Source organism: Cricetulus griseus, chromosome X (genome assembly GCF_003668045.3).
Source record: "Cricetulus griseus strain 17A/GY chromosome X, alternate assembly CriGri-PICRH-1.0, whole genome shotgun sequence".
In the NCBI taxonomy this organism is placed as follows: domain Eukaryota; kingdom Metazoa; phylum Chordata; class Mammalia; order Rodentia; family Cricetidae; genus Cricetulus; species Cricetulus griseus.
Window position 1 is genome coordinate 116,241,810 of NC_048604.1, and position 27,957 is coordinate 116,269,766.

At 39.0% G+C, this 27,957-nt stretch overlaps 2 protein-coding genes across 2 annotated transcripts in view; one reads left to right on the forward strand and one right to left on the reverse strand.

Moving 5' to 3' along the window:
- The window catches only part of Tspan7 (tetraspanin 7), a 111,661-nt gene that overhangs the window by 43,380 nt on the left and 40,324 nt on the right, over positions 1-27,957 (forward strand). The window lies entirely within an intron of this gene.
- Positions 16,489-16,941, reverse strand: LOC113837750 (zinc finger protein 431-like). The gene has a single exon (XM_035450093.1). The coding sequence runs from the start codon at positions 16,939-16,941 to the stop codon at positions 16,489-16,491; it is 453 nt and encodes a 150-aa protein (XP_035305984.1).

Sequence of the window (27,957 nt, forward strand, 5' to 3'; positions counted from 1 at the left end):
GAGGAACAATATGAGGCATGAGCAACTTCTGGCCTCTGTGAGTGCTGTACAGTTGTCCATTCCTTTGTCTGACTGGCCAAACATTCAGCACATGAATATTTGGGAAGAATTTTTCCATTAGAGCAACTTAGTAAAATGAAACAGCAAAACTCCTCTGAAGAACTGTGGCTCTTGGTCACTGTGTAAGCATAGAATATATAGCATTTAAAGAAACTAATCAAGCAGGGCTCAGTAGTTAATGCAAAACATTTTTTTCTCAGCTTTATCTCAGTCACACTGGGAAAGTGAATTTGTTGTTTAGGGAATTTATTTTGGAGCTCCCTTTTGTTCAAACAAGACTAAGTGGTGTTGAGGAAAAAGGTAAGAGCATTCAGTGCCCTTTGAACAAACACTAGTCTGCTGTTCTTAGAAGCTGGCCAGCTTGCAGGGATCCTCTGGACTAAAGAGCATGAAGGCATCTTTCTAATTATGGCTGTACATGAAAGCTAATTACAGACAGTCCTCTTGCTGTTTGTTCCTGCCTAAAGTGTCTTCCAGACTTGAGTTTTGGTGACTGCTGTCTCTGAATTTGTGGTGGTAAAAATGTACTACCATTGCTGTTTGTGGGGAGAGCAGAGACAAATAGCACAGATTGTGATAACCTCTGTGGCATAGTCTCTGACTTGACTTATTTTTAAATTGTGAGATGTAATGGAAATATAAAAAGCAATTAACAAAGGTGCAGTATAAAGAATAATAAAGTACATGCTTGTGCATCCAGCACCCAGTTTAATAAAATGGAATAAGAATAGTTATTTAAAGATGTCTGCTGTGTGTCATTGCTTCTGCTAAACAGCATTCAACATAAATCTAGCTTTGTAAAGAAGGGGAGACATTGCATGCAATGAAAAACCTCAAAGGGAAGGTAAAATGTAAACTCAGTCTCTTAGAGACTATTGACTTCAGCTTCTATGAGTTTCTGTGTAGGGAAACTGCTGTATGAAACTCTGGGTGAATCTGGCGAAGATGGGATTCCTTGCATCTGACTACCATATAGAGTGGGCTGTGTATAATGTTGGCAAGAATGTAGTCACAGATACAGGTCATTTCTTATTACCTGCTCTTGAGCTCACAAATAGCCCTTTCCAGCTCTCAGGAATGGGTTAACGCAGAACACTGCAGTGAAGTAAAATGAGGGCCCTCACTTCTCCAAACAGGACAAAAGAGCAGGAAGTCGCATCAGCCTATAGCCCCCAAAAGCCAAACAGAAAAATCTGGGTTTAGTTCACTTGATCATTGTTTTACACTTCAAAGACAGTAGGCATATAACTTGTGATAACAGTCCCTTTGGTGCCTATCTTTTGAGTGACAGTGCTTCAGTTTGAATTGGCTTCCCTACTTTTGGTGCAGATGTCCATTCTTTACTTTTATGAATAGCTCCCCCCTCAACCTCTATCCTGTGTTAAACCTTATTTTATTGTGTGTTAGTCTTTTTTAAAGTTTACTGGAATACATCTTCCAGTAACTTTCAGAGAAAGCGTACATGGGAAATATACTTTTGAGTCTTTACTTTAAAAAAATATCTAGTTTTCTAGCATTTCATGAGGAGTTGGGAGAATTCTGAAGTAGAAACCTGGGGACTGAGGTTCAGTGATAGAACATGGCTTTATCCTGTGTGAGCCCTGTGTTCATCCCTAGCATCTAAAATGAAGTAGAAATCAAATTTCTAATGAAAGCTTGCACATTGCTCTCTGTTGTTTTCTATTTTTATTGTTGTTAGTTATAAGAGAATGTAAGGCGATTGGATTCCTGATGGGCTACTATAACCTGACTTCTTTTTCTTTGTGTGAGCATATGAAATCTTTTGATTCCAAGGCACTTAAATACCACAGTAAAGGGTCATGGTATGGGTTTGTTTTCATCTACTGTTTGGAGTTATTTGTGATTCTCACAGCTCAATTCCTGGAGGATTAGAAAAATTTCTCAAAGTATTTTATTTTTTCTACTTTTCTCTTTTCATTCTGAAACTCATCTCCAGAAGCTGGAGTGAGCTAGGGTGGCCTTAAACCCTTGGCTTTCTTGGTTCTACTTCCCATATGCTAGGGCTATAATAAGTATGTGCTACCATACTCAACCTTTTCTCATATTTTTAATATTGTTATGTTTACTCCAGCATTCTCATAGGGGGTAGTTGCTAGTATTTCTGTTGTTTTTGGATGTCTCAGTATTTTTTCATTTCCAAAAACATTTAGTTTTTTGTTTTAATTTTATGCCATGGATAATGTGTATTGTCTCTTTGAGGCTAAAATGGATATATATTTGTTTGTTTTTATCCTAGCTGTGTAGTCCCTATTCCATTTTCGTTGTTCTTTTGTGTGCTTGTTTTGATCTGTCTTCCTTGGCAGAAGCTTTCCTCAGATATCTGATAATCCTTGGTTGCTTGGAAACCAGACAGCTGCTGAAGCTCTAAATAGGTGGGTGGAACTTTTAAAATTTGATCTGGGCTGGGCACTTATTTGGAAACTTGACGGTTTATATCTTCAGGTCATTCCTTTCCCTTAGGTCACTTACATGAACCAGAGAAGCTGCTGAAGTTAGGTCTGGTGTCCAGTCTGGGAGACGCTTGGGGCGAGAGGACTTAGAGAATGTCTCAACATGCAGAATTTGGCATGCATCTGATCACTTCATGCCATTGTTCCAGTAGCATGCTCATGGCCTGCCTCTGCCTCTGCCTCCCAGGCCTGGATGCTTTCCTTGGTGGGGATAGGCAGTCCCTCCATGGAATAAAATGGGGCAGGAGGTGTAATTGGCTTTCTTTCCAGCTCATATACTACTTCTGCCATCCTCTTCACCCCAGTTTCAGCCACCCATTGTCAGTTTTCCTCCCCTCTGGTTTGAGATGTTTTTTTCCACACTGCCTGTTGAGCTGCTCATTGTTTACCTTTCAGCTTCTAAAGCATTGGTGCTGTTAGCACCTGCTTCCACCTCCTGAGTTTATCTTGTTAGAAAAAAGAGACGGATAATCCCTTTTGGTGATCTCAGTGTGGTGTCAAGGGAATGAAATTATATGTATGTGTTCTGTCCATCTTGGTATCTGGGGTTTTGTTTTCCCTTTCGTATTATGTGAATCTAGTTCAGTTTTGATGATTCAAAGTCAAGGCTTCTGGTTCTTTATGTCTTTGGGCCAGGTACTGTTCAGCCCTTTGTGTGTGGAGAGAGGCCTGTTGAATGAATGCCATTCTTACATTACAAAAGACAAAAATCAAAATGAAATTTCCAATAAAGTGCTACTCCCAAGGTGAATCTAAATGTAAATAAATGGGCCAGAGATGTATCAGAGAGATTTCTCAGCTGTTAAGAGCACTGGCTGTTCTTCCAGAGGAACCAGATTCAATTCCCAGTCACCATCATGGCAGTCCACAATCATCTGTTAGTTCCATCCCAGAGGATCTGATACCCCATTCTTGCCTCTGTATGTCCCAGGTACCCACTTGGTGCACAGGCATACAGGCAGGCAAAAACACTTATACACATAGTCTAAAGTAATAATGGAAGTTGTTTAAAAAAAACAATATAGAACTTCCTTGAGTTTGAGGCCAGCCTGATCTACAAATTGAGTTCCAGGACAATCAGTGCAGTGTAGAGAGACCCTGCCTCAAAAAAAAAGGAAAGAAAGGAAAAAAAGAAAGAATGAAATGAATGTAATCCAAGATGTGGTTCCAAACCCCGTGAAAGCATTGGGCTAATGGGTTGGTTTGTAATCATGCCTGTGAATCCTATCAGGGACCAGCATGAGTTACCTGGGCTTTGAAGGAGAAAAGCATTCCAGTATGCTTGGAGTTGACCAACCTTGCTTCCCCTTTCTGGAAGCAAATGGAGTCCCCAGAAAGCATGAGAGTCAGGTGTCTGCTTTCCCCAGCTGCAGAAACTCTCTCCCTGCTACCTTACTGTGTAGCTGACATTCATGGCCACTGTTATGCTATCTGTGCAGAGAACAAAATACACATGACATTCTGGCCCACCTAGTGGAATATATGTCCTATAAGTGAGATTGTGCTGTCATGAAGGCTCCATTTTCTATATGAGTACAAGGCTAGGTAACTCATTATCCATTCAATGTCATGGGCATCAGCATCTCACTCAATTCCCTATTGAGGCTTTGCTTTCTTTGTGCAGCAGTAGGAAGCCATTGATCCAAAAAAATGAATACAGCTATTAATGTGATCTTCAGAGTCTTTGCAGATTTAATTACTTGCTATTAGGTATTTTGTGCAGACCTTTGTTAAACCAACCAAATTATGTATCAGAAATACTTAAGCACCAAAGAGCTAGATATGTTTGTATGTTAGAGTATTAGAACTATTGACAAATACATTTTCTGAGTATCAAGGATTTAATTTTTAATTTTCAACTGCAGAGAACCTTCTCTGCATGGTTGCTTAGTTATTAGCATAAGATTCTGTCTGTATGCTTTTTCCATACCTATAGATAGCCTTTTGCTTAGAAAAATATAATATAAAATACCCATAAATAGCTGAAAATATAAAGGGATTTTTGCGAGTATGGTTACTTCAAATCTCCCATGAGAGAGTTTACATTGGACTTAGGAATTAGACTTAGGTTTTGAGTCTGACTCCGTCTTATAGTCTAAGAAAAGTTCTTTTACCTCTCTAGGCTTATGCTACATTATAAAGCGAGGACAACTGAAGTCTGAATGGTTAATGTGAAGTTTAGAAAAAAGCATCCCTGGTGCATATAGTCGAACAACTATAGTATAACTGGGGGCTCTAATCATAGCCATGGCTCTGATCACCAGTACTTTGTGCATGTTAACCTGTGTTGTAAGAATGTTGTGTTATTAACATACCATCTCTGTGGTAGGCATTATGTTAGTATTTCCACTTTATGGAGGAGAAAGTTGAAGCATAGAAAGTGGAGGTTGTACTGCCTGTAAGTGGGAGAGCTGGTCTTTCCAGTCAGATAGTCTGCTCTTTCTTTACTCCTACACAGCAAGTGGTTAAGAATGGTGTGCTTACTTGTGTTCATCAGTAGGACAGTGCTCCTGTCCTTTCATTTGCCAACTATAAGCGGTGATGAGTCCTCCATAAGTGTATAATGTGTAAGTGGACAAAGACATTTCCATAACCTACTGAGGCAACTCTGGGTTCCCCACACCTGAGCTGCTGTGTTCAACTTCCGCAGCAAACCTCTACAATTATCCTCTCACCTCCAAGTGCTTTGTCAAATCTTGTGCTGATAGTTTTACTAAGCATTTCAACCTGAGTGCTTTGTCAAATCTTGTGCTGATAGTTTTACTAAGCATTTCAACCTGACTATAAACACCTTGTGGTGGGTGTGAAATATTTGCTCAATGGAGACCTTTAAAAACTATTTCCTAAGAGCAGGGGTTAGCCAATTTCTTCGGGAAAGTGCCTGATAGTAACTTTTTCGGCTTTGCAAGACATAAGGTCTCTGGTACTACTTTGCTATAGCTGCAAAACAGTCACAGACAGTGTTCGTGGCTTTGTGCCACGAAAACTTTATTTACTAAGAGCCTGGCTGAGTGCCATCTGCCTAAGAGCTGTCTTTTGCTGACCCTGTCTTACAGTGCTGGCTTCCCCACTTTGTATTGCTGAAGAATCACCTTTTAAAAATAGAGTTTCCTGGACTTGTCCCTTTTCAATGATAATATTCATAAAAAAGCAAAGTCATTACTTTCATACAGATAAAATTGAACTTGGAGTTAAACATTTCATTTTATTCGTGTGAGGAAATCTGGCTGATGCTACAAATAGTTTAAAGGGGGGAAGTCAGAATGCACAAATTTATATTGAGTAAAAGAACTGAATTGCAAATGAAGGCAAAACTGACTTTTTCCCCTTGCAGGGTGAAAAATGGCAGGTTTTTTTTTTTATATCTGTCAGTGGCCTATAATTTATAAAAATGCAAGGAGGGCTTAGAACTTGGAAACATGGATGTATCCTTTGAGACAATCCAGTTTTTCTTTGAAGTGAGTGGTTTAGACAGCCTAGAGACTACTTCATTACAATTTTTAACAAATTGAGAAAGCAAGATTTGGTGAAGCAGGAGGGCTCCATGCCACACTTGGAGCAGCAGTGTGTATATCTCCCTTGCTTACAGGATCTTCATCCTTTGTGTCCTGAACATGTCTCCTGAGTTAAGGAAATTCAGCTCTTCATTGTGAAGCTCACCTTTCCATTTGACCAAATGGATGACAAATGGTTTGCTCTTTTCTTTCTTCATTTTTTTGTAGGGGGTAATGGAGACAGAGGAAAATTGCATGTTGGAGAAAATCTCATCCTTTTACCTTTCTATTTGCTCATGTCAAAGAGAAGGATCAAAAATATGGAAAGAGATATGACTTGTATTGATCATAAAAATATTTTAGATAGACCAAGAACAATATGTTTGCACTGGAAAGAAACTAAACCTTGAAAGTTCTTGGTGCAGTTATAAGAAGGAGAAGGAATGGAAATAGGGAAAAACAGGCTACCTCTGAGCAGGACTGTCATGTTGCACAGGCTGGGATAGGAACAAGCAGGAATTTGTAAATAGTCCAGAAGACAGAGACTTCAGTAAATAGGTCAAGGAGGCAAGAACTCCTTAACTTGGCAGCCCTGTATACACTTATGTTCTTGCAGAACTCAATTGTAGAAGCTGTTCTGCTATGGGGAATACTGTTCCTTCCTGGATAGAAGAGCAAACCCGACTCCTGCATTTCTAAACAAAGGATGTTCAGAAAGCTCCTTCCTACCCATACTTTCCTTTGCACACATTGCTTAGTGTGAGAATGCAATACAATAGACAGGTGGATGCGTGGCTGTTTATGATAGAGTGTTTGTAAATTATGGTTAAGTTAGGGTAGAGGGAGCAAAATTTGCGCCTCTGGTGTTATTTCCTGTGGAAACATTCCTCACATGTAGGAATACTGGCAGAATGGTAGGGAAAGTTTGGTTAAAGTAGTTTGCCTTCTCCAAGTCTACCTAACTGTCATAGAGCTACGTTGAGAATGGTGCAATTTCATACTAGGCCAAGAACCTTTATGTGAATCTCCTTGCTTGACGAGCTTAAAAGCAAAAGGCAGACATTTCCCCATCCTGTTCTGAAAGACGTCATGCTATGTCCAAGAGGTTCAACAAACCATTGATACAGATCACAGGGTTCAGGCTTGTGAGTGTAGTGTCTCTGTGGAGAGACATAGAGGGAAGGTATGCCAGGGTGGTAAATACTGTGGGGCAAAGCACTTGAGGGTTTACTGAAAGTTGGAGAAGGCAAGGGGGCTTTTTTCTTTCTGGAAGGGAAACTGACTTGAGCACATTGTGCTACCATGCCCCTATATCTTGTTAAGGATTCCATCCCAAGAGTGTCTTTTCCCTGACGTGTGATCTTAGGACTTGCCAATTTTCCTGGGACTATCAATTTACTATTCATTTTGAGAACTTAGACAGGCCAGAAGTGTGATTTTTGGTTAGGGTCAAGATCCTAAAGAATAAGACTGTGTTCCTCAGCCACTGTTGGCCACTACCATATCTCAATCCTCTTGCTTGGTGAGAGGCAAAAAAGCAGCAGTTGGAGCAGCTGTTTGCACTCTTGGGGCATCAGGAATGGACGCTGAAATCTGGCCTGCTGGGATGTGGTATGCAGTCCTCCTGCTGGGTTCAGCCTGCTCTCAGTACTTGGTATTTCTTAAAAGAGCACAGCAAATGTGCTATATTCTTTTTCCACACGCAGTGTGCTCTCATCTTGTTTAGAAGCCAAAGTCTGTCCCCAGTGTATGCTTATCACTATAACTCCAGGCTTGTCCTTCAGTCTGTCTCTAAGCACTACAGGACAGGACTTCTTCTTGTCTGTCTCTGAAACAGTCATTTTCCTGCAGGTTATTAGAGTTTTGGCCACAGAACCCGTAAGGAGGCTGAGAGCAGCATGCAAGACAAGAACCTGTTTTCAGGTGGCACTTGTTGCCATTTTCTACTCATAATCTTTAGTTCCCAATTTAGACCGAGAATCTGAATGGCTTTGTGACTGCCATAGCATCCACATTCATAGTTTCGTGTCCAAGTGTTGCCTGCACACAGAATGATCAAATCAAGTTGAATCTCGATCTCTGTTTTATAAATTTTATTTTATGTTTTGTTTTTAATTGCCAGATAGTGTGTGTGTGTGTGTGTGTGTGTGTGTGTGTGTGTGTGTGTGTGTGTGTGTGTCTTACAGTGCAATGCTTTGATACATGTGTGTATTGTGAGATGATCAAACCAAGTCAGTTGGCATATCTATCACCTGGACTAGTTGTTTGTGATAAGGACAGATAAAAGTCCTCTTGGCTGTTTTGAGATATGTAATACATTTTGTTAGCAATAGTCACTGTTGTGAGCAATAGGGCACTAGAACTCATTCCTCTTATCTAATAGAACTTTGTTCCCATTAACCAATATGTCTCTCCTTATGCTATCCATTTTTAGCCTCTAGAAACCTCCATTTTATTCTCTACTGATATGAATATGACTTTTTGATTGTACATATGACTAAAAACATAAAGCATCTGTCTTTCTGTACCTACTTTATTTTACTTTAATATCTTCTAGGTTTTTCTGTGTTGCCATAAGTAACAACATTTTTTGGTTTTATGGATGAATAATACTAATCCATTTGTGTGTGTGTATGTGTTTATGTTTACATGTGATAGTTTTTAAGCCTATATTTCCATTGATAGATACTTAGCTCTATGTCTTCACCATTGTGAATAATGCTATAATTAATATGGGATTTAAGCCACAAATCTTTATCTAAAATTTACAAGTGAATTTTTAGGACTATTGAGACTTTCTAACATTGCAAAAATTATCTTTTTTGTAGGCCGATATAATAATAAATAAAATCTTTTAAAACCTTATATTGGGAATTGGGCATGGTAGCTCACACCTGTAAGCCTGCAATTGGGAGTCTGAAGCTGCAGGATTACCATTGAGTATGATGCCAGTCTGGGCGCATAGTGAGTTATGGTCATCAGCTGGAGCTACAGTGTAGGCCTTTGTCTAAATATAAAAACAACAACATACATTGGGAGATGAAATTTTAAAAAAATCACTAAAGCATTTAAGCGATTTAAACCAATGATATGTGATATAACTACTCAGATCTCTCTCTCCTACCCCCCCCTCTCTCTCTCTCTCTCTCTGTGTGTGTGTGTGTGTGTGTGTGTGTGTGTGTGTGTGTGTACTCATGCTAGCTCACACATGTGACCTCGTGCAAACACCTGTGTCATATAGATCCTTTGCAACGCACCATTTGCCTTCTTATAGCTAATAGTATCCAATCTAAACAAACTTATTAAGCTAAGAAAACTTTCAGATTTCCAGATCTCGACCATGCAAATTATTGGCATGGAACATAGTTCTTTATGACAACATGAAACTGTTGATGATTAGTTATAGAGTATAGCATTCTTTGGTTTGTCTAGACTTGAAAAGCTCAGAAGGACTGAATTTCTTGGCTCTGTTTCCACACCTTTGATAAGGTGTCTGACTGACTGGCATGTGCTATCTTGATCATGATTGGGCCCTGATAAAGTGAATTGATTACAAGGTTAGCCATCCCCCCCCTTGACTGAAAGTAAAATAGAACCATGAAAGGCAAAGAAAACCGTGTTAGACCTCATGTCCATCATTAGTTTTGGTTCTCCAAACTTGATCAATTCAGACTTAGTTATTTTCCCCTTTTCCTGATACTGGCCATGCCACTAATATGATCTGAAAGGGAGTATGCAAATATTCTTTGTGGCCAGCCATGTGACATGTACTTGTAATTACAGCAGCCAAGAGACTGAGACAGGAGGACCATAAGCATGAGGCCAGTCTGGAAATCATGCTGAAACTCTATCTCTCATACAAAACAGAACAACAGATTTTATTTGTGTGCTTATTTCTGTGTTTGAGATTTTCTTGCTTATCAAGGCTAAAAAGCTGAGTTTTCATCATTTGTATAACAGCTCTTATAGTATGGGAGGCAGGACCAAAGATCTAAGGTAAGAAGATCCAAATGCTAGTCCATCTTTTCAACAGTCAATGGTTGGTCTTAACTCTATTGAGTTGTAGGCGATGAAGGGTTTTTGGTCTTCAAAATTGAAGCCAACCTTTCTCCACCATGGGGAAGTTGTGGAGATCCAAGGGAAGCTCTAAGAAGCAGCCCTTTGTCTTTATTGAAGTGTGAGCATTGTCAGTTTTGTTTACTCTTCTTCATGAGATCTGCCAGCAGCAGGCCTTTTGGTTTTATACATGGATTTTATTGCAATGATGAGACAGGCTGCTGATGCTAATTTTTTGCATGGTAAGATCAAAAGTTCCATTCCTCCAAATAAGCCAAAAGAAGATGCACCTTTAATCCCTGAAACTTGTATGTGATACCTTCTGGAGCTTTCTCTTCTTAACCTTTCAGAGTATACTGCTCACTTAGTTTTCTTCTTACATCATTTGTTATTCTTTCTCAACCTCCTTTACTAGCTCTACCCTTTGCCCTAATTTCTCCCATTAGGGTGGGTCCCAAGCCTCCACTCCTTGATGACGTCATCCAGCCTTATGATTTTAAATATCATCTCAATCTTAAAACCTGACTTTATCTTGATGCCGAGGCTTATAGCTTTGATATTTGAAGCTCAGTGTGTTCCTGAACTCAGATGGTCTTTTCCCCTCAAAGCAAAACAATTCCAGCTCTACCTACAGTGCACCCATCCTTAAACATCCACTTCTTTCTCTCCAAAATTATTTTCTGCATCCCTCTTCTTCTCATACTCTCATTCAGTGCCAAGGGCAAGAAAAGCATTAGAACTGAAACACAATACAAATGTTACCTATCCCTCAGATTTTAAGGACAAGGAAACAGACCAGAGGCCATGTTTTCAAATTATGTAGATTCTTCTTCTCTTGTAAAAGAACTCTGTGATGATTTGAAAGATGATTTTGTGTTTCCAGAGCCATCCAGGATGATCCTTCATAAAGATGGGGTCTCCCAGGCTGAATCCAAGCAAGAGAGATAAGCAGTGATATATAGCTATAATTTTCTTTTCAGCATTTTTCTTTCTACCTGGTAAGCTATAACCTCCAGCCCACAAAATTCTATTATTAAAACACTGAATCATAGAGTTTAATCAAGCCAACCTATTAGAGTCAGATTGGCTCTGAGGCCTTTGAGTCATGAGGTGAGGTGCTTGGGAGGAGCAGATTACTGTACTTATGATTAGGTCATCAAGTTATTCTATTAACATTTGAGAGGCTTCTCTGCTTTTTGCCCAATAAACGTTGAAATCTCTTTGCAGAGTCTTTTTAGTGCTTAGTAATCTTATAGGGCACATAGAAATGCAATTCAGTTATTGATGTTTACTAAGCCAGAAGAATTACCTATAAATAGTCCCTAGAGCCTAAAGGATTAAGAAACAAATGATTAAGGTAGGATCACCAAGTCTGGTCCTAAGTGCCATATTTGACGTTTCTTCATGTTGCTCACTTGAACTAAGAGGCAAACAACAGATTAAATGTACTTGTCTCTAAGATTGTGATTATCTACACTAGCTTCACATTTGCATCATTGGAGGTGCTTAAAGAGTGCTGATACCTAGGGCTCACAACCAAAGAGTCTGATTTTATTGTCTTCGGATGTTGCCCACAGGCACCTGAATTTCAAAAGTTCCTCGGGTGGTGCTAATATGGAACCAGTGGTAGAAATTCTCTACAGTAGTGCCCTTATAAATATGAGACTGGAAAAGAGATACAAAGGAGATGGTAGGTAGTGGTCAGTGTCAGTAATCTAGTTTATTTAAGATGTGAATTTGTCACTGCAAAGATGTTCTTGCTCAATGCTGTTTCTCCAGTGCTTTGTATGATGCCGGTAAGTGTCAGGTTCTGAATAAATAATTGATTGATGATTGATGAGTAAATATAGTGGCACTGGAGAAATGAGAACCAAAACAAAGAGAGGGCAATGGGCAAAAAGTGTGATTTGTAATTGACTATTCTAGAAGTAAATTATTTCCAAGTGCTAGCAAATCTAATGTTGTGGACATAAGGCTATATACCAGGTATGGAGTGGAGGTAAAGATCATTGCCATTAGAGATACTTTGGAGTAAGGTACCAAAAAGAAGTTACCTGGATGATAGGGCATGGAATGGAGAGAACAACGATTAACCAGCTCTCAGTACTTCTAAAGTCATAAAAGGACTGATAGCTGAAACTAATAGAAAAACATAGATTGTGATAGGTGGTATAGCCAGATGGTCCGAGCATTAGGGAAGAAGGTTAGCTGTTATGGAGTGGAAGGACAGTGGTCTAGAAGTTGCACCAGGACACCATGAAGAAGCCAACTGTGTCTAAAGGCAATGAATGTGTTGAAAGTAAGAGAAATGGAACAAAAGACACAGTACTCTCTGAGTAGAACTAACTGTGAGTGGCACTTTCAGAAGACAGGAGCTTATTCCTCAACAAAGGAATGATTTATACTAGAAAAGACAACGGGGGTTGGTGCTCAGTATGCATCAGTATTCCTTGCCAGATTACTGCTGCATAACAAGAAACCATAAAACCTCAGGAGCATACAACAGTAAGTGTTTATTGCATATTTATTGTGTCAATTTTTGGAATTAAATGGGAGTCACTTGCATGGCTGTGGTGATTTTTTGGCTGGGTTTAATCACATGCCTGGGAGTTAACTAGCTGTCAGATGATCTCTGCTGGCTTGGGCTGGAGGCACTTGAATGTACTCTGTGTGTATCTCATCCACCCCCCTGGGACCAGTGAACTTGTCTGGACATGGCCTTATCAGAAAAGAGGAGGACAAGGTTAAGAACAAGTTCAAGTGCTCAATCCCTTTCAAGTCTCTGCTTGGGTTATATTTGCTAACATCCTGTTGTCTAAAAATGTAGCTAGGCTCCGGGTAAATGATATAGTTGTATGGCAAAGGGTAGGAACGTTAGGCAAGGTAGACAATCAAGGCCATTTTTGCCATCTGCCACATGTTGGGAAAGTGGACAAGGAGAGGAGTTGAAGACTATAACTGGGAAAGTTCCCACCTATGGATGAGCAACAACTGGTACGTGAAGCAGGAATGCTATTTAGCTGTAGAAGCATCAGTTTCCATAGTCACCTTGATTGATAGGGACAGACTGCCTGTGCTCTCTTAGCCTGACATTGGATCTGCTTACCCTTTTTTGCTTTCGTTCTTCTGTAGTAAGTACAGATTTTGACATTTTTAGCAAATTGTTGGGTTACACTGAGATAATAATTGTGCATATTATGCATAATTGTGCATAATACCAGGTATAGAACATACCTCTCCCTCTTTTCCCATACAGATCAACTGACAATTGGCTGACACCCAGGTATGTAAGTCTGGCCAAGATAAGCAGAGCCACTTTAAACAATGTTGTGGCCAAATTACTACCTAATTTTCTCTCTAGTGGTATCAAAGCCCTAAGAATACTGCAGTGACTCAAACCACAAATGTCTTGAAAAGAATCCTTATTTTTTAGGCCATCCAATTGAGTAGATTTTTGTCCTTAGGGTATATTGCCCTAATGACTCTGTATTAGTCTATTCTGTTTTTACTGTAACAAAAAAATACCTGGTGCTGAGGTTGTTTTTCATAATAAAGTTCTTGTAAAAAAAAAAAAAAGAAAAAAGAAAAAAGGTTTAATCAGATTATAGTTTTAGAGGGCGAAAGACCTGAGTTGCTTGCCCTCTGATGAGGTACTTATGGCTGTGACACAGCGTGACTAATGGTACCAGAGGAGCATGTGTAGGTAAGAGCAGGGCACATGGTGAAGAATTCACATAATGAGAGAAGAAGCAAGACATTGGGGGCAGGACCAGGTTTACTCTTTCATAACAATCCACTCTCGTGGACTAACCTGGCCCTGTAAGAACAGTAATACCATCTGAATGTGATGGCCCTAGAACCAAATCGCCCTCTTGTAGGACTCCACATATTTTTTATTTTAACTTTTATTTTGTGTACATCGGTGTTTTGCCTGCATATATGTCTATGTAAGGGTGTCAGATCCCCTGGAACTGGAGGTACAGATGGTTGTGAGCTGCCATGTGGGTGCTGGAAATTGAACCCAGGTCCTCTGGAAGGGCAGCCACTGTTCTTAACCACTGAACCATCTCCCCACACTGGGACCCACCTCTTGAACATCTGCTACTTTTCAAAAATGATTAGAGTGGTTTGTAATTACATGAACCTTTGAGGGACACACTTATCCATAACACAGACTTTACCCAGTAATACTGATTCTCAGCCTATAGTAACATCTATCTCCTCTAGAGGGCAGTGCTCTCTATATAGCCTCAGCTGGCCTATAGTATAGGCCTCTGCATGAGTTTTCTTCTGAGAACCTGCTCTGGACTTGAATAATGGTAACAAATATATCTAACTCCCAGAATGCTTTGCTGGGCTGGCTTTCTAACCTGTGGCTCAAGGATAACTTTCTTGCTGTCTAGACAGGATTTTCAGATGCAGGACACCTGATAGTTGTCCTGGACCAAGGCTCTGGTGGCATTCGTATTAAGTGTTCCTATGCCTCATCTCATTGCCAACCATAGTGTATGAGGGCTGTGTTTGTAACTGGTCATGGAGTCAGATGTTCAGGTGACTCTTGGAGTCATCACAGTTACATCTCTGAACAAGGACATGCTTGTGACTATGAAGCACTATGCCAAATGTGAATTTTTCACCTCAGATACATTTATGGTGGCCATTTTGATGGCTTGGTGTTACCTTCTATTCTCTTTTGCTCAATAGCAAAGAGACCTTTCCTGTGTGCTGTGTGCTTTGGTGCATGGTATTTATTTGCGAAGGCTTGCCAATGAATGCCATGCATTTTGCTTAGCTGGCATAGTAAAAATTGCACATGCTCACTGGTACGGTTGCCTTATTATGTGAGTCATCTCAGGTCAGTATTAGAGTTGGATGTTAAAGCTACTTGTTTTCTATTCAGCTGGCAGCCAGCTGTTCTTGTAGTTCTTTTTTCCGTGTTAATAAGGATTTTCATTGCTGTAAATAAACAAAATCACCACCACAACTCTTATAAAGAACACACTTAATTGGGGTGGTTCACCCATTTATCATTTGTCATTGGTCTAGTGAACTTATTAACACACCAAATTCACATGAAACATTTTTTTATTGAAACTAAAGTCAAGAATGAAGTCTTTACCAAATTATTTACATGAATTGGGTTTTCTCTTCCATGAGTTCTTCCCTATTATATGATATCAAGATGATACAAAAAGTACTTATACATGTACAGGGCTAGAGATATGGATGGGAAAATTTATGACAAGTTCATTGCCAGGACCAAGGTCAGGTTTTTGAGAACTTTCTGTAGTTCCTGCTATAGGAATACTCAAGGGTCTAACCTTCTTGGGACAAGCATGAAAGTCAAAAACCCACACACTGACATGGCATAATTAAAATTAATCAAGTCTCTAACCAAGCAGATTTTCAAACCTGAATATTTTCTCTTGTAAGCAGTCATTCCTGTAATCCAGGAGTTGTGGCATTTAATGTCTTTAACAGTTTTCCTACATTGTGAATTTGTTTATGTAACAGAAGGAAAGCCCTTAACTTTGGATTAAACTTAGAGAAATCAATCCATCTGAATGAGGTTTTTGTGTAATTAAAGAAAAGTGTGAAGTCAAAAAGGTTTACCTTATTAATGAATTCATAGGACTTTTGTCCATATGAATTTGCAGGTGACAACAAAATAGAGACATCATAATGCTTGATCATATTGTTGACACTTGTCAGAATTTTTTCCCTCCAGAATCTTGTTTAACTAGATATGTGTTGGCTGAAGATGTTACCAAATCCTTTATAGTAAGATTCATTTCAGTATGAATTTTCTCAGGTCCTCAAAGATTATTGTGATATGCAGTGTACAACTTTACCACTCTGCTTACATTTATAGGATTTCTCTGCAGTATAATTTTTTCATGATTTTAAAGACTGATGATACAGACAAAGGCTTTACCGCATTGATCACATTCAAAGGGTCTCTCTCAAACATGTGTTCTTCTATGACTTGCAAGACTGCAGTGTTGTGAAAAGGCTTTACCACACTGATGGCATTAATAAGGTTTCTCTCCAGTATGTGTTCTTTTATGTTTCTTAAGATCACCATGACGTGCAAAAGCTTTAAAACATTGATTACATTCATAGGGTCTCTCTCCAGTATGTGTTCTTTTGTGTGTTTGTAGAGTGCTGACATGTGCATAGGCTTTACCACATTGATTACATTGATAGCGTTTCTCTCCATTATGTCTTCTGTTATGTGCTTGTAGACTACTGACCTATGCAAAGGCTTTACCACACTGATTACATATATAGGGTTTCTCACCTGCATGTGTTCTTTTATGTATTTGGAGTTTACAGTGTTGTAAAAATGCTTTACCACATTGATTACATTCATAGGGTTTCTCTCTGCTATGTGTTCTTTGATGTACTTACAAATTACTGTGCTGTGAAAATGCTTTACTACATTGATTACATATAAAGGGTCTCTCTCCAGTATGTGTTCTTATATGTCTTTTAAGCACACCATTTCTTATAAATGCTTTACCACATTGATTACATTCATGGGTTTTCTCTCCAGTATGTCTTCTTTTATGGAGATAGAGACAACTGTGACATACAAAGACTTTGGCATATTGAATGCTTTCATATAGTTTCTCCCCAGTATGACTTTTATCATGCCTTTGAAGATGTCTTCTATGTCTTCTAGAAATTAGACAATGTTCTTCAATATTATGGTCTTCCCAACTGTAGCCTGTGTCAGTGAGGTTCCTGTAGGTGTCTAGCATCACATCTTTGTAGAGAATTTTCTGGGAAGGATTCAACAAAGACCACTCCTCCTGAGTAAATTTGATGTGCACATCATCATAAGTCACTGCCTCCATGTTGTAGTTTTCTTGCTAGACTCTTCTCAAAGCACAGGACACAAGACCATTGGTGCCAGTTTCTCAAAGCCAAGCCTGAAGCCAGTCTGTTCGTGTAGTTCTTAATGCCTAGAGTTTCTTGGCCATTCATTGGTGGATTTTGAACACTGGGTTACTTAAAATATTCATATTTATAAAGTTATTAACTTGATTCTACTTCATGGTTGCTAAACATTTGTTTTCTGAGGTTTTATGATGTCATCTTAAAGAGGAACTCCATGCACTAGCTATTGTGTGTTTAGACTTGCTTTATGAAACTGACATATGGGTGGATATAAAAGCTGGTATCTATAAAGTGAAATTGCTGTCATTTATTTTAGAAATAAATATGCAACTCACTATTGGCCTCAAGTTGGTAATGTGTGAATTCCTACTGTGAACCTTTATATCTTTACTACAATCCAACCTGTTTACAGATATGCTAGAATACAGACATACTATAGAAATCTGGCAAACAATTCAGAAACTCAAAGTATAGCCAGCCTATTTACTACTTGCATGTTTAAGAAAATATTTCTGCTCTTGAGCATTGTGGCATAGAACAGGATTCATGGGAACTAGAGCAGGGCGTATTGTCACTGTGGTATCCCAAGAGATAGCACAATGGTCTCAGAGGTCTACAGTTCCCGGGAGGAGTTTGTCCTTGGCTTCTCTGTCACTCAGCCACCATATTCTGCTAAGGTTAATGGCTGTAGTATAGCCTGATTTACGCCCAGGGCATTTTCTTCACAAATCATGTGATGCACCCTGTTTCTGTCACTCCTTTATTTTTATACCACCTATCTAGTTGTTTTCATATCATAATGAGGAGTTAGACTGAGAGACACCAAGAGGGCTTCCTTTATTTATAAGTAAAATTAAGAAACTGTGACATCAGGATAGTGCAATGCAGGGGTCTTTGCATTTTGACAGCTACTTATAGTGGCCATTAAGTTTTAAGCCTTAAATAGTATTTGAGCTTGTGCTAAGTAGCAGATATATGTATAGTCAAGAATCATACTACAAATTTCAAATGTATCTCTTTGATATTTCTGTTTTCTTTTCAAAGAGATCTATAGAAGTTTTATTCGTTAGGAATGTAATATATATTGGATGTTCTAGTACCCATATTCAAAATTAAAAAGCAGGTAAAGGGGATTAGGTGTTTTGTATTCTGAATTTCTCATTTGCTGAAATCCAATGTATATTTTACCCTTCCAGCCACATTTGACATACTCAGGAACTCCTGTGGCAAATGGTAGTGTCATGGTTAGCACTATGCTATGAAATTGAGAAGGCATGCATTCAGGAGCATTGGCACACATCTGTAATCCTGTTTCTCAGGAGGAAGGGAGAGGAGAATTTTTTACTTCCAAGCCAGCCTGAGCCACAGAGTGAGATCCTGTCTCAAAAAAAGAAAAAAGAAGTATCTGTGATACAATGTGGAGAGTCTTTTCTCACAGTTCCTGTGGAGTATTCTGGTATAGTTTTCTCATATTTTTTTCTTAGGAGCAGCATCTTGTTTAAATTGAGGACAGATCACCTGAAGCACTTAACCTGCATCCATGACTATCTCATCCTTCACTCTTCCACACTATGTTGCTTTTAACATTTGAGAAAAAAAATGAGCACAAGTGATATCTCTAAAAAGGCTTTTTAAATTAATATTGTATTAACATAAAATAATGGGTTTGATTATGGCCCATTCATACACCTGTATTATTATCCTTTGCTCTTAGTACTCCCCATTGCCCTCTTATGCTCTTCATCCTCCTGCTGGGTGCCTTTTCTCCTCCCTCTGATTTCATGTCATTTTTTTAAAAAAATCTAAATTCTACATGAGAAAGTCCACAAGATACTGATCTGAAAATGTCTCCTAATGGAAAAGCTAGGGTGAAGTTTTAGGGCTAGCTGTAGTGAGGGACACCACTCATGTAGATACATAGACATGATTAAAATCTCACTACATCAGTCACTCTCAAGGAGATGAGAGGGGGGTGAAAATGTCTAAGTATATTAGAGCTGGTTCAATTTAATGCTGCTTTGACTTGAGGCCCTCCAGCAACCTGAGGGATGGCTACCATCACACATGTAAATAGGAGCATATAGGATTTCCAGACGTTTGTGATGTCTCGTGATATATATTCTGATCCAGACTTGTTTCATTTGAGGTATATTCAGTTTAGTATTTGCTGTTCTCCAATGGTAGAATGGCCTTCAGAGCCCTGTATTTCAACTCTGGAGATCAGTTACTTCTAGTCTCAATATCACTGGTTCCTTTGCATCAACTCTGGAATGGGCAGTTGGATATTTATGACTTGAAAGTTTGGCATCTAACATAATCTTATACTATTGATGATTTAGGATGTTTGTGGTTATTCTTGAAACGAGAGATTTTCAATATTTAGAATGCTTCTGGGGGAAACAGGACAACTAATGATGATGCTTACTTATTAGTTCAGGTTTTCTTTTTTCCCATTTTTATTTAAATTAGAAACAAGATTGTTTTACATGCCAACCCCAGTTCCCTCTCCCTCCCCTCCTCCCCGCCCCCCCCAATACCCTACCTATTCCATACCCTTTCTGCTCCCCAGGGAGAGTGAGGCCTTCCATAGGGTATCTTAAAAGTCTGTCATATCCATTGGAATAGGGCCTAGGCCCACGCCCGTGTGTCTAGGCTGAGGGAGTATCCCTCTATGTGGAGTGGGCTCCTAAAGTCCATTCCTATGCTAGGGATAAGTACTGATCTACAGGAGGCCCCATAGATTGCCCAGGCCTCCAAACTGATACCCACATTCAAGGGGTGTGAATCGGACCTATCTTGTTTCCCAGCTATCAGTCTGGGGAACATGACCTCCCCCTTGTTCAGGTCAGCTGTTTCTGTGGGTTTTACCAGCCTGATCTTGACCCCTTTGCTCATCCCTCCTCCTTCTCTGCAACTGGGTTCCAGTTCAGTTCAGTGTTTAGCTGTGGGTGTTTGCTTCTACTTCCATCAGCTGCCGGATGAAGGCTCTGGGATGACATATAAGTTAGTCATCAATCTCATTATTAGGGGAGGACATTAAAGGTAGCCTCTCCACTGTTGCTTAGATTGTTAGTTAGTGTCATCATTGTAGATCTCTGGACATTTCCCTAGTGCCTGATTTCTCTTTAAACCTATAATAGCTCCCTTTATTATGGTATCTCTTATCTTGCTCTCTTCTATTCTTCCCTTGACTCAACCTTCCTGCTCCCTTATGTCCTCCTCACCCCTCCTCTTCTCCCCTTCTCATTGTCCTAGCTCCCTCTCCCCTCCCCCCATGCTCCCAATTTGCTCAGGAGATCTTGTCCCTTTCCCCTTCTCCAGGGGACCATCTATGTCTCTCTTAGGGTCCTCCTTGTTTACCAGCTTCTCTGGTGGTGTGGATTGTAGGCTGGTAATCCTTTGCTCTATGTCTAAAATCTACATATGAGTGAGTACATACCATGTTTGTCTTTTTGTGACTGGCATGTAGAAGACTGGAGTTTAGTTTTTCTTATGTTAAGATATATTCCAAAATATATTAGGAAATGATGGTATCCTTCATGTAGACTAAAAAGTACTGTCACTGCTCACTATGCTTTATGGGTTTGATTTATTGCCAAATATGTAACTGTTGAGAGTAGATGATGTCTCTTTTTTTCTAGTTATCTTTATATTAATGCTTTTTGAAAATCAATAAGCATTGGCTTACAGTATAGGGATCACTGAGGCTTCTCCTAACAGTGACTAATCTGACAAATTTACATTTTAAAATTGAAATTTAAATATCCTATAGTGTGACTGACTTTGTTTCCTTCTAGATTCAAAGTTGGGCCTCTTTGGTCTGGGTTTGACTAGTTTTGTAAATGACAGCATCCTTGCTATAACATTATTTTAAAAATGTGAAAAATATAAATGGTTATCAAATATGTATAGTGTGGCATTTTGTATATTCTGCTATTGTTATGTTTTGTTTACTTATGCCCTCAGGTGATTTAGGGAGCTAGCATGCCCTTTTTCATCTTTCTCCTATTTTTCTTCCAACTTTAGCAATTTCTTTTTGTTTTGTTTATTGTTTTGGGATAGTAGGGTTTTTGTTGTTGTTTATTTGTTTTTGTTTTGGAGATGAGGTCTCTTTTGTAGTCCAGATTTTCTTTAAACTCCCTATCTTCCCTAGTGCTGAGTGGGATTACAGGTATACCCCATCAGTCCCACCTAGGGCATTCCAGATGATCTCCTTTTGTATTTGAAATGCCTAGAGAAGACTCCTGTGAAAGAGCAGCAAAATGGCACAGCAATGTCCCATCTCTAATGGCAAGTGAGTACAGATGATGCTTACCTCTGCCCATTGGGAGAGCAGAAACAGCACCAAGAACAGGACTGTTATAAATCCTAGCTTTTGAGCTTGTGCTACCCACTTACACACTTCTTTGGGGGAAAGAGGAAGAATAAATTATTTTCCTTATATTAGACAAATTAGACAGTAGAAGATCAATTAGCTAAATTTTTCCATTAACTATATATATATATGTATGTATGTATGTATGTATATATATATATATAATTTTTAAAAACATGAACTCCTTTTAAATAAATTGCTCTAAAATTTTTATTCTATCAAAATTGAAGTGCGTATTTTCAACTTGAATCTTTTGTTTGCCTGTCAGCCATCTAGGTCTCTGTTTTATTTCTTTATATTCTTCATTAGCATACTATATTCACTATAGGAAGAATGGGCTTCAGTGTAGCATTCATAATACGTAAGTATCATGCACTTTGATGAGATTACCTCCCCATTGCCTCTCTTGAACTACAATGCCCTATTCTCCTTCCTAAATAGTCCCACTTTTACTTTTAGCACTCAAGCATGCACACACACACACACACACACACACACACACACACACACACACACACACACTTTTTTAAAATCTAGATAACATATATGAATGAAACATTGATACTTGTCTTTCAGAATATGGCTAATGGCCCTTACCATGGTAATAAGCAGTTCTACTCAATTTAAAATGACATAATTTCAGCTGCAGGGTGGTAGTGCTTGGCTTTAATCCCAGCACTCGGGAGCCCGAGGCACGACAACCTGGTCTACAGAGTAAGTTTCTGGACAGCCAATGCTACACAGAGAAGCCCTGTCTTGAAAAACCAAAAAAAAAAAAAATTGAGAGAGATACAATTTCAATTTTCTTTGTGGCTGACTAAAACTTCATGTATATATGTCATGGTATCTTTATCAATTTTTTTTTACTTCATTTGGATCTTACATTGACTATGAATCAGATTTCAATTCTGATATCGTAGTAGGGATGTTGTCATTTCTTTTGGGGATGTTAAGTTCATAAAATACGTTAAAGCATTTGGGGTTAGGGTGGTTGTGATTTCAAATCACTGCATCCTTCGGGAATTTCACTTTGCCCCTATTTATATAAAGACTATTTCAGTAAGCACAGTTTACTCTCTTACTTTTATATTATTGTTTCTAGCAGAACTTAAGGTTTAGAATAAATTCATTTTTATTGTCTGTTGCACCCCTAATTTGAGGAATGTGGATTGATAAAAACAGTTACTTTCTCGGTGTGACACTATCCTATGAAAACATTTTTTAGTATGTATAAATTTTCCAAAGGGTTTCTCTGCTATTTTACAAATATATTGTTTGTAATTATTTTTTATTAATAGCTCTTATGCCCTGCCCCATGGTAAAGTGTGAAGAAGACATATTACTTAGAGCACATCCTCTAGCGTATTGGGTCTAAATTTAGACCTTCTTTAATTGGTGTAAACTGCTCACCCTCTAATTGTGCTAATGCTATTGAAGTTTCAAGAGCACTGAATCCTAAAGCTGTCCTAGACAGTTAAGCGGCATATTGTACCTGTAGCAATGATTGCACTAATTAGTAAAATGCCCCTGGACTGAGCTATAGGATTCTTGGCTGCTGCATATTTTGTTCAGTTTGCCAAAAATTCATCTTCTCTACTTAACTTCTCTAAAAATCCATGTTAATTGATTTCTTTTCAAAAAATACAAAAAGGCAATTTTTTTCCATGTTTTAACCAGGGAACAGGGGAGGGGGGTGTGTTAACAAGAACAGAATTAATTGCAACCACTGAGTCTGTTGAGCTATTCTGCCTTCAAGCGTTCACTTTTACCTGTCTGCTGACAGCCAGAAAGTAGGAGTTGAGAGGTTAGCCTTGTGACATTTGGTTTATTTGGAGAAAAGTTGAGGAAGTTTATTCCAGTTCAAGATGTATTGTCAGCTTGTTCATTGACTATAGTTTGACCCCATTACAACATCCGGGAAGTAAATCTACCAAGTATTACACACATGGGTATCTACAAAATGGCTGTTGGCAAGGAGGGGACCATATGAAACTTAAATATTCAATGTTTGTTTTTATCTGTTAGAAAATACATTTTGTGTATGTTGTTCTAGAACTCAAGAATATGACCAAGACCAATAACTGAAAGAGAGGAAAGAAGATCTCTAAGAGAGTAAACTTAAGGAGGACATGTCACCAAGGCTACCTGGTGTTTTAACTTTAGCACAGTGACTGCACTATTAACCTGCTACTATTTCAGCCAGCAATTGCAACTCTGGCCACTCAGGCCACAACCTGGCAGGAATTCTGTTCCTGCAGGCACTGGCTCTGCCATTGCCCCTAAAGGCAGCTTTAACTAAATCTCTAACTAAATAAGACTTGAGATTCAAAGTCTGGGGTAAAAACTGGCTAGCTCAGAGAAATTGAGTAGCTACTAGCTAACCTTCTATCTCCAAAAGAGAACATTCTTCCACTCCACCAAACAAAACAAAGCACACAACTCCAGATCCCTCCCTACTGCTTCTGGTACTCTTCCAGATGCCCCCTGATGCTCTATGATTACTTTCTGTTAACTAGTTGCTAACTCAGTCTCCTGACCCAATTTGTTTAATTAACACAAATGCAAATTTGGGGTTCACAGTGTGGTCAAATATCCCCCAATAACTTAGTCCATTCATTAACTGTTAAGTCACTCTTAGCATTTCCTAGCATCCAATCTCCAGAAATGGAGGTCACACCATCTGCTTAGTAGTTTTGAGGCAGAGTGTCACAGATTTGTTTACTGGGATCTTTTCTCAAATGTCTTGAAATGGCAATCTTTTCAGTCTTCATTTTGCATAGAAGAACAAAGCACAATGTGTATATTTACACTTACATCATAAACATTTGAGTGCACTTAAAGAAGTTGAAGCTAAGGTATGTTAAAGTATTTGTCAGGGAAAATATTTGCATTTGTTTTAGGGCCTTACTATTCAACCACTATGTAGTAATTGAGCCCAAACTTTGATAAGGTCTTAGAAAGTTAAGTAATGCCTGAATTTGACCTTAAAAAAACTTGGCTAACAAAAGCTATAAGCACAAGTAGCAATGAAAAAGGAACACAAAACCAATAATTTTTTATGACATCTCTAGTTCTTTCAGTAAAGTACTTGTTTCTCTTAAAATGCCATGTTAACTATTATATTTGCAGGGTTAACTGAGGTAGTGATAACTACTTCTTCATGGAAGTCTAACATGCTAACTAAATTATGAACATTTTCTTCAGTGGTGGTAGACAGTCACAAAAGTCTTTGACCTTTAATTGTTACACAATTGAAATTTTTGACACTTTATATCAACAAGAACTTTTTATGAAACTTATGATTTCTTAAATTGTATTTGCTTGTTAAATTTCCAAGGGTTTTCTCAATTTGGATGATGTAGACCATAAAGGGGCTACTTTAGTAATGTAGAATATATTGATTTTTTTGGTTTTTTGAGACAGGGTTTCTCTGTGTAGCTTTGGAGCCTATCCTGGCACTTGCTCTGGAGACCAGGATGGCCTCGAACTCACAGAGATCCTTCTGCCTCTGCCTCCCGAGTGCTGGGATTAAAGGTGTGCACCACCAACGCCTGGCGACTATATTGATTTCTAAGGAGATTTATTTATTCTTTTGTGTATGGGTATTTTTCCTGCATATATACCTGTTCACCATATGCATGTGGTGCTTGCAGAGGCTAAAAATTGCATTGTATCTTCTGGGAATGGGCTTACAGGTGGTTGCTAGCAGCCATGTGGGTTCTGTGAACTGTACCCATGTGTAGGCAAGAAAAACAGGTGGTTTTATCTGATGAGCCATCTCTCAAACCCCTGATATTTCTTTCAGTTTATTCTGTGACCACTTATATTATGCTCCTCAATATATGCCAATCTGGTTTTCTTGGTTTGTAATATTGGTAGTTTGATTTTCTTATTGTAATATTTTAATGAATATTTTATTACAGTTATCATATTGAGTATGCTGGCTAATGGATTTCATTGTGATATTCCTATATGTGTATGTTTTGTACTTTGATTGTGCCCATCTTTTCTTTGGTGCAAGGAACTTCCTTTTGACACAGTTCACTACAGTGTCCAGTGGTTCCTCTCCAGACTCTTTCCCAACCTTGAGCAGGAGAAGACTCAGAGATGCAAGAATGAGTGCTTGAAACTCAAGCGACTCATCCTCCTAAATTCCTGCTTGAGAGCAGAGGCTGCTAAGAAGCCATGCTCAAGTGGAAACCAGGAAGTGAGCTCTCTGCAAAGCATAAAGTAAGGACGGACGTTTATCTAGGGTAAAAACCACAGGGAAGCAGGATGAAGCACTCCAGACAGAGGACAAAGGTCTGGTTCCCAATCCAAGCTGAACTTCCAGGCAGTAGTCTTGAGTGCTCCTGCTTCAGATTGTCCTTTCTGTCCATGTCCTTTTCCAGCTGTGCATTTGGGGGGCACTTCTGTGACTTATCACTCCCCTTAGCAGAAATAGACAACCTCTTCAACTGAAATTCTGAATATTATACATGAGAAAGGCTAATCAATCCATTCAGAAATTAGTTTTAAATAAATTCTAAAGGAAGTACGTGGCATGATTGAGTTTGCATTTTCCATATTAGCTTGGGAGCCAGGCATTCTAGAAGAGGCCACGAGGCCTTCAAAGGAAGAAAAGGTTATGAAATGTCTCTTCTGTTAAATGTTGGTAAGACTTAGGGGAACAGAGGTGGTGTCATAAAGTGTTCTTCGGTAACAGTTTCATTTCCTGAGGAAGATTATGTAGATATTGGATGGCATTTCTTAAGAAATAGATACTGTTTCCCATTTCTATTGATGATTACTAATGATACTTTATTTTCAGAAAGATGGAAATAAAGTTCACTGTGTATTACATAAAGTAAATAAAGTTCACTGTGTATTACCTAAAGTAATAATGATAACACTATCTCTTGAATGTTTACCATATGCCTCAAAGGACCTGGACATTCACCATTGACTGAGAACCTCAGTTGTTGAGACATCTTTCTGAAGATCACAGTGATGGTAGTAATGCTATTGCCATTCAGTGGATGAGGACACTGAGGGAGAGAATAAGTCACTTGTCCTCGTTTCTACAACAGCAGACTATGGAGAGAGACTGTTCTGCATTTCTGCCTGTGCAGCTGTTAGCACAGCTGTGTGGGCTCCTTCGTTTGAGGTGGGCTGTTGCTTAGCATGGACACTGTATTTGGAACTTCAGAGATGCAACACAGGCCTCCTTTTATGAAGACCACATTGTAAAGTTTGTTCCAAACATCTCATTTCTAGCTGAGGATTTAGTTATTTATGTTTAGACAGTACTTTTGAAATTCCATAATGGCAGCACTAATAAATTTATTTATGCTCACTAATTAGGACTGACTGACATAACTTTCTTTCTTTCTTTCTTTCTTCCTTCCTTCCTTCCTTCCTTCCTTCCTTCCTTCCTTCCTTCCTTCCTCCTTCCTTCCTTTCTTTTTGTTTCTTTCTCTAATTATTTCTCTTTCTTTCTTTCTTTCTTTCTTTCTTTCTTTCCTTTTTCTTTCCTTCTTTCTCTCTTTCCTCCTTTCTTTCTGGAAATTTAAGTGGCTCACAAACTCAGAGTAAGTGAGTGGACATGGATTTGTCCCCTATAACTTCTCCAATAAAACTATGGTCCTATTGAAAAAATTTGGGCAGCTAGCCAAGATACTACAAATCCTATGGCTGTAAGAAAAAAAACTCTTCATAATCCTGGCTCATTGTTTCATCCTGACTTTCTGGAAGGTGTTCTCTTACCCTGCCACACTGGAAGTTCCTGTGTCCGTGTCTAGGATTTCAGCTTACTGCTGCATTTTGGTATCTTGAAAACTGGTCTTTGGGGGTTCTGATGGGCCAGTCTCCTTCCTGTAAAATTCCAAAAGTGCTGTTTCAATTTCATGTGTCCTGCGTATTCTTATGAATACAATTACTCAAGTCACCCTGATCTTGTGACCCCTGGCAATGTTTGTTTCCTTTAAGACTCCTTCCAGAGTTTGTGTCTGGTTTATGAGCTTAAGGTTAGTCTATTCTAAGTGATGTCTAATCTGAAGTCCTTGGTCTAAGACTTAGAAATGCCCTGCTACTTGCTGCTACAGCTCCAGATTCCCTGGAGGGGGTCAGGTCCACAGAGCTTCTCTTCCTTCATATGGTACTTAGTTATTGGTGAAGATGCTGAAGTCATTTTTTCCTTCCCGCTGCCTCTTGAAACATAGCCATCTTTCCTCACAGGACAGAAAGCCCCTGCTGACAGGAAATCGTTCTTTGTGCACATGCACACAGCAGTTTGCCAGCATGGGTGGCTGCCAACAGTTTTCTCCTAGTTGCAATAACTTTATTTTTTCTCTGGACAGCAGTACTATGCAACCCAGGTAGCCAGCAACACAGCAGGATCCCATTGATAGAAACTCTTTTATGGCCAAGTGCCTGAAATATACTTGGGGTTCCCACAGACATGTGTGTTGCTTGGGTGATGAAAAATGTTTTCACACTGCAGTGGTTTTTGTTTTGTTGTTTTTGTTTGTTTTGCTTATTCTGGGGCAAAGGATCTGTCAGTGTTACAATATGCTGTAGGTCTCTCCAGAGGTAATGAGTTGCCCCAGACCCAACAGAG

Bases quoted from the DNA above. Each gene is read 5' to 3' on its own strand.
- LOC113837750 (XM_035450093.1), bottom strand. From the start codon at position 16,941: ATGGAGGCAGTGACTTATGATGATGTGCACATCAAATTTACTCAGGAG.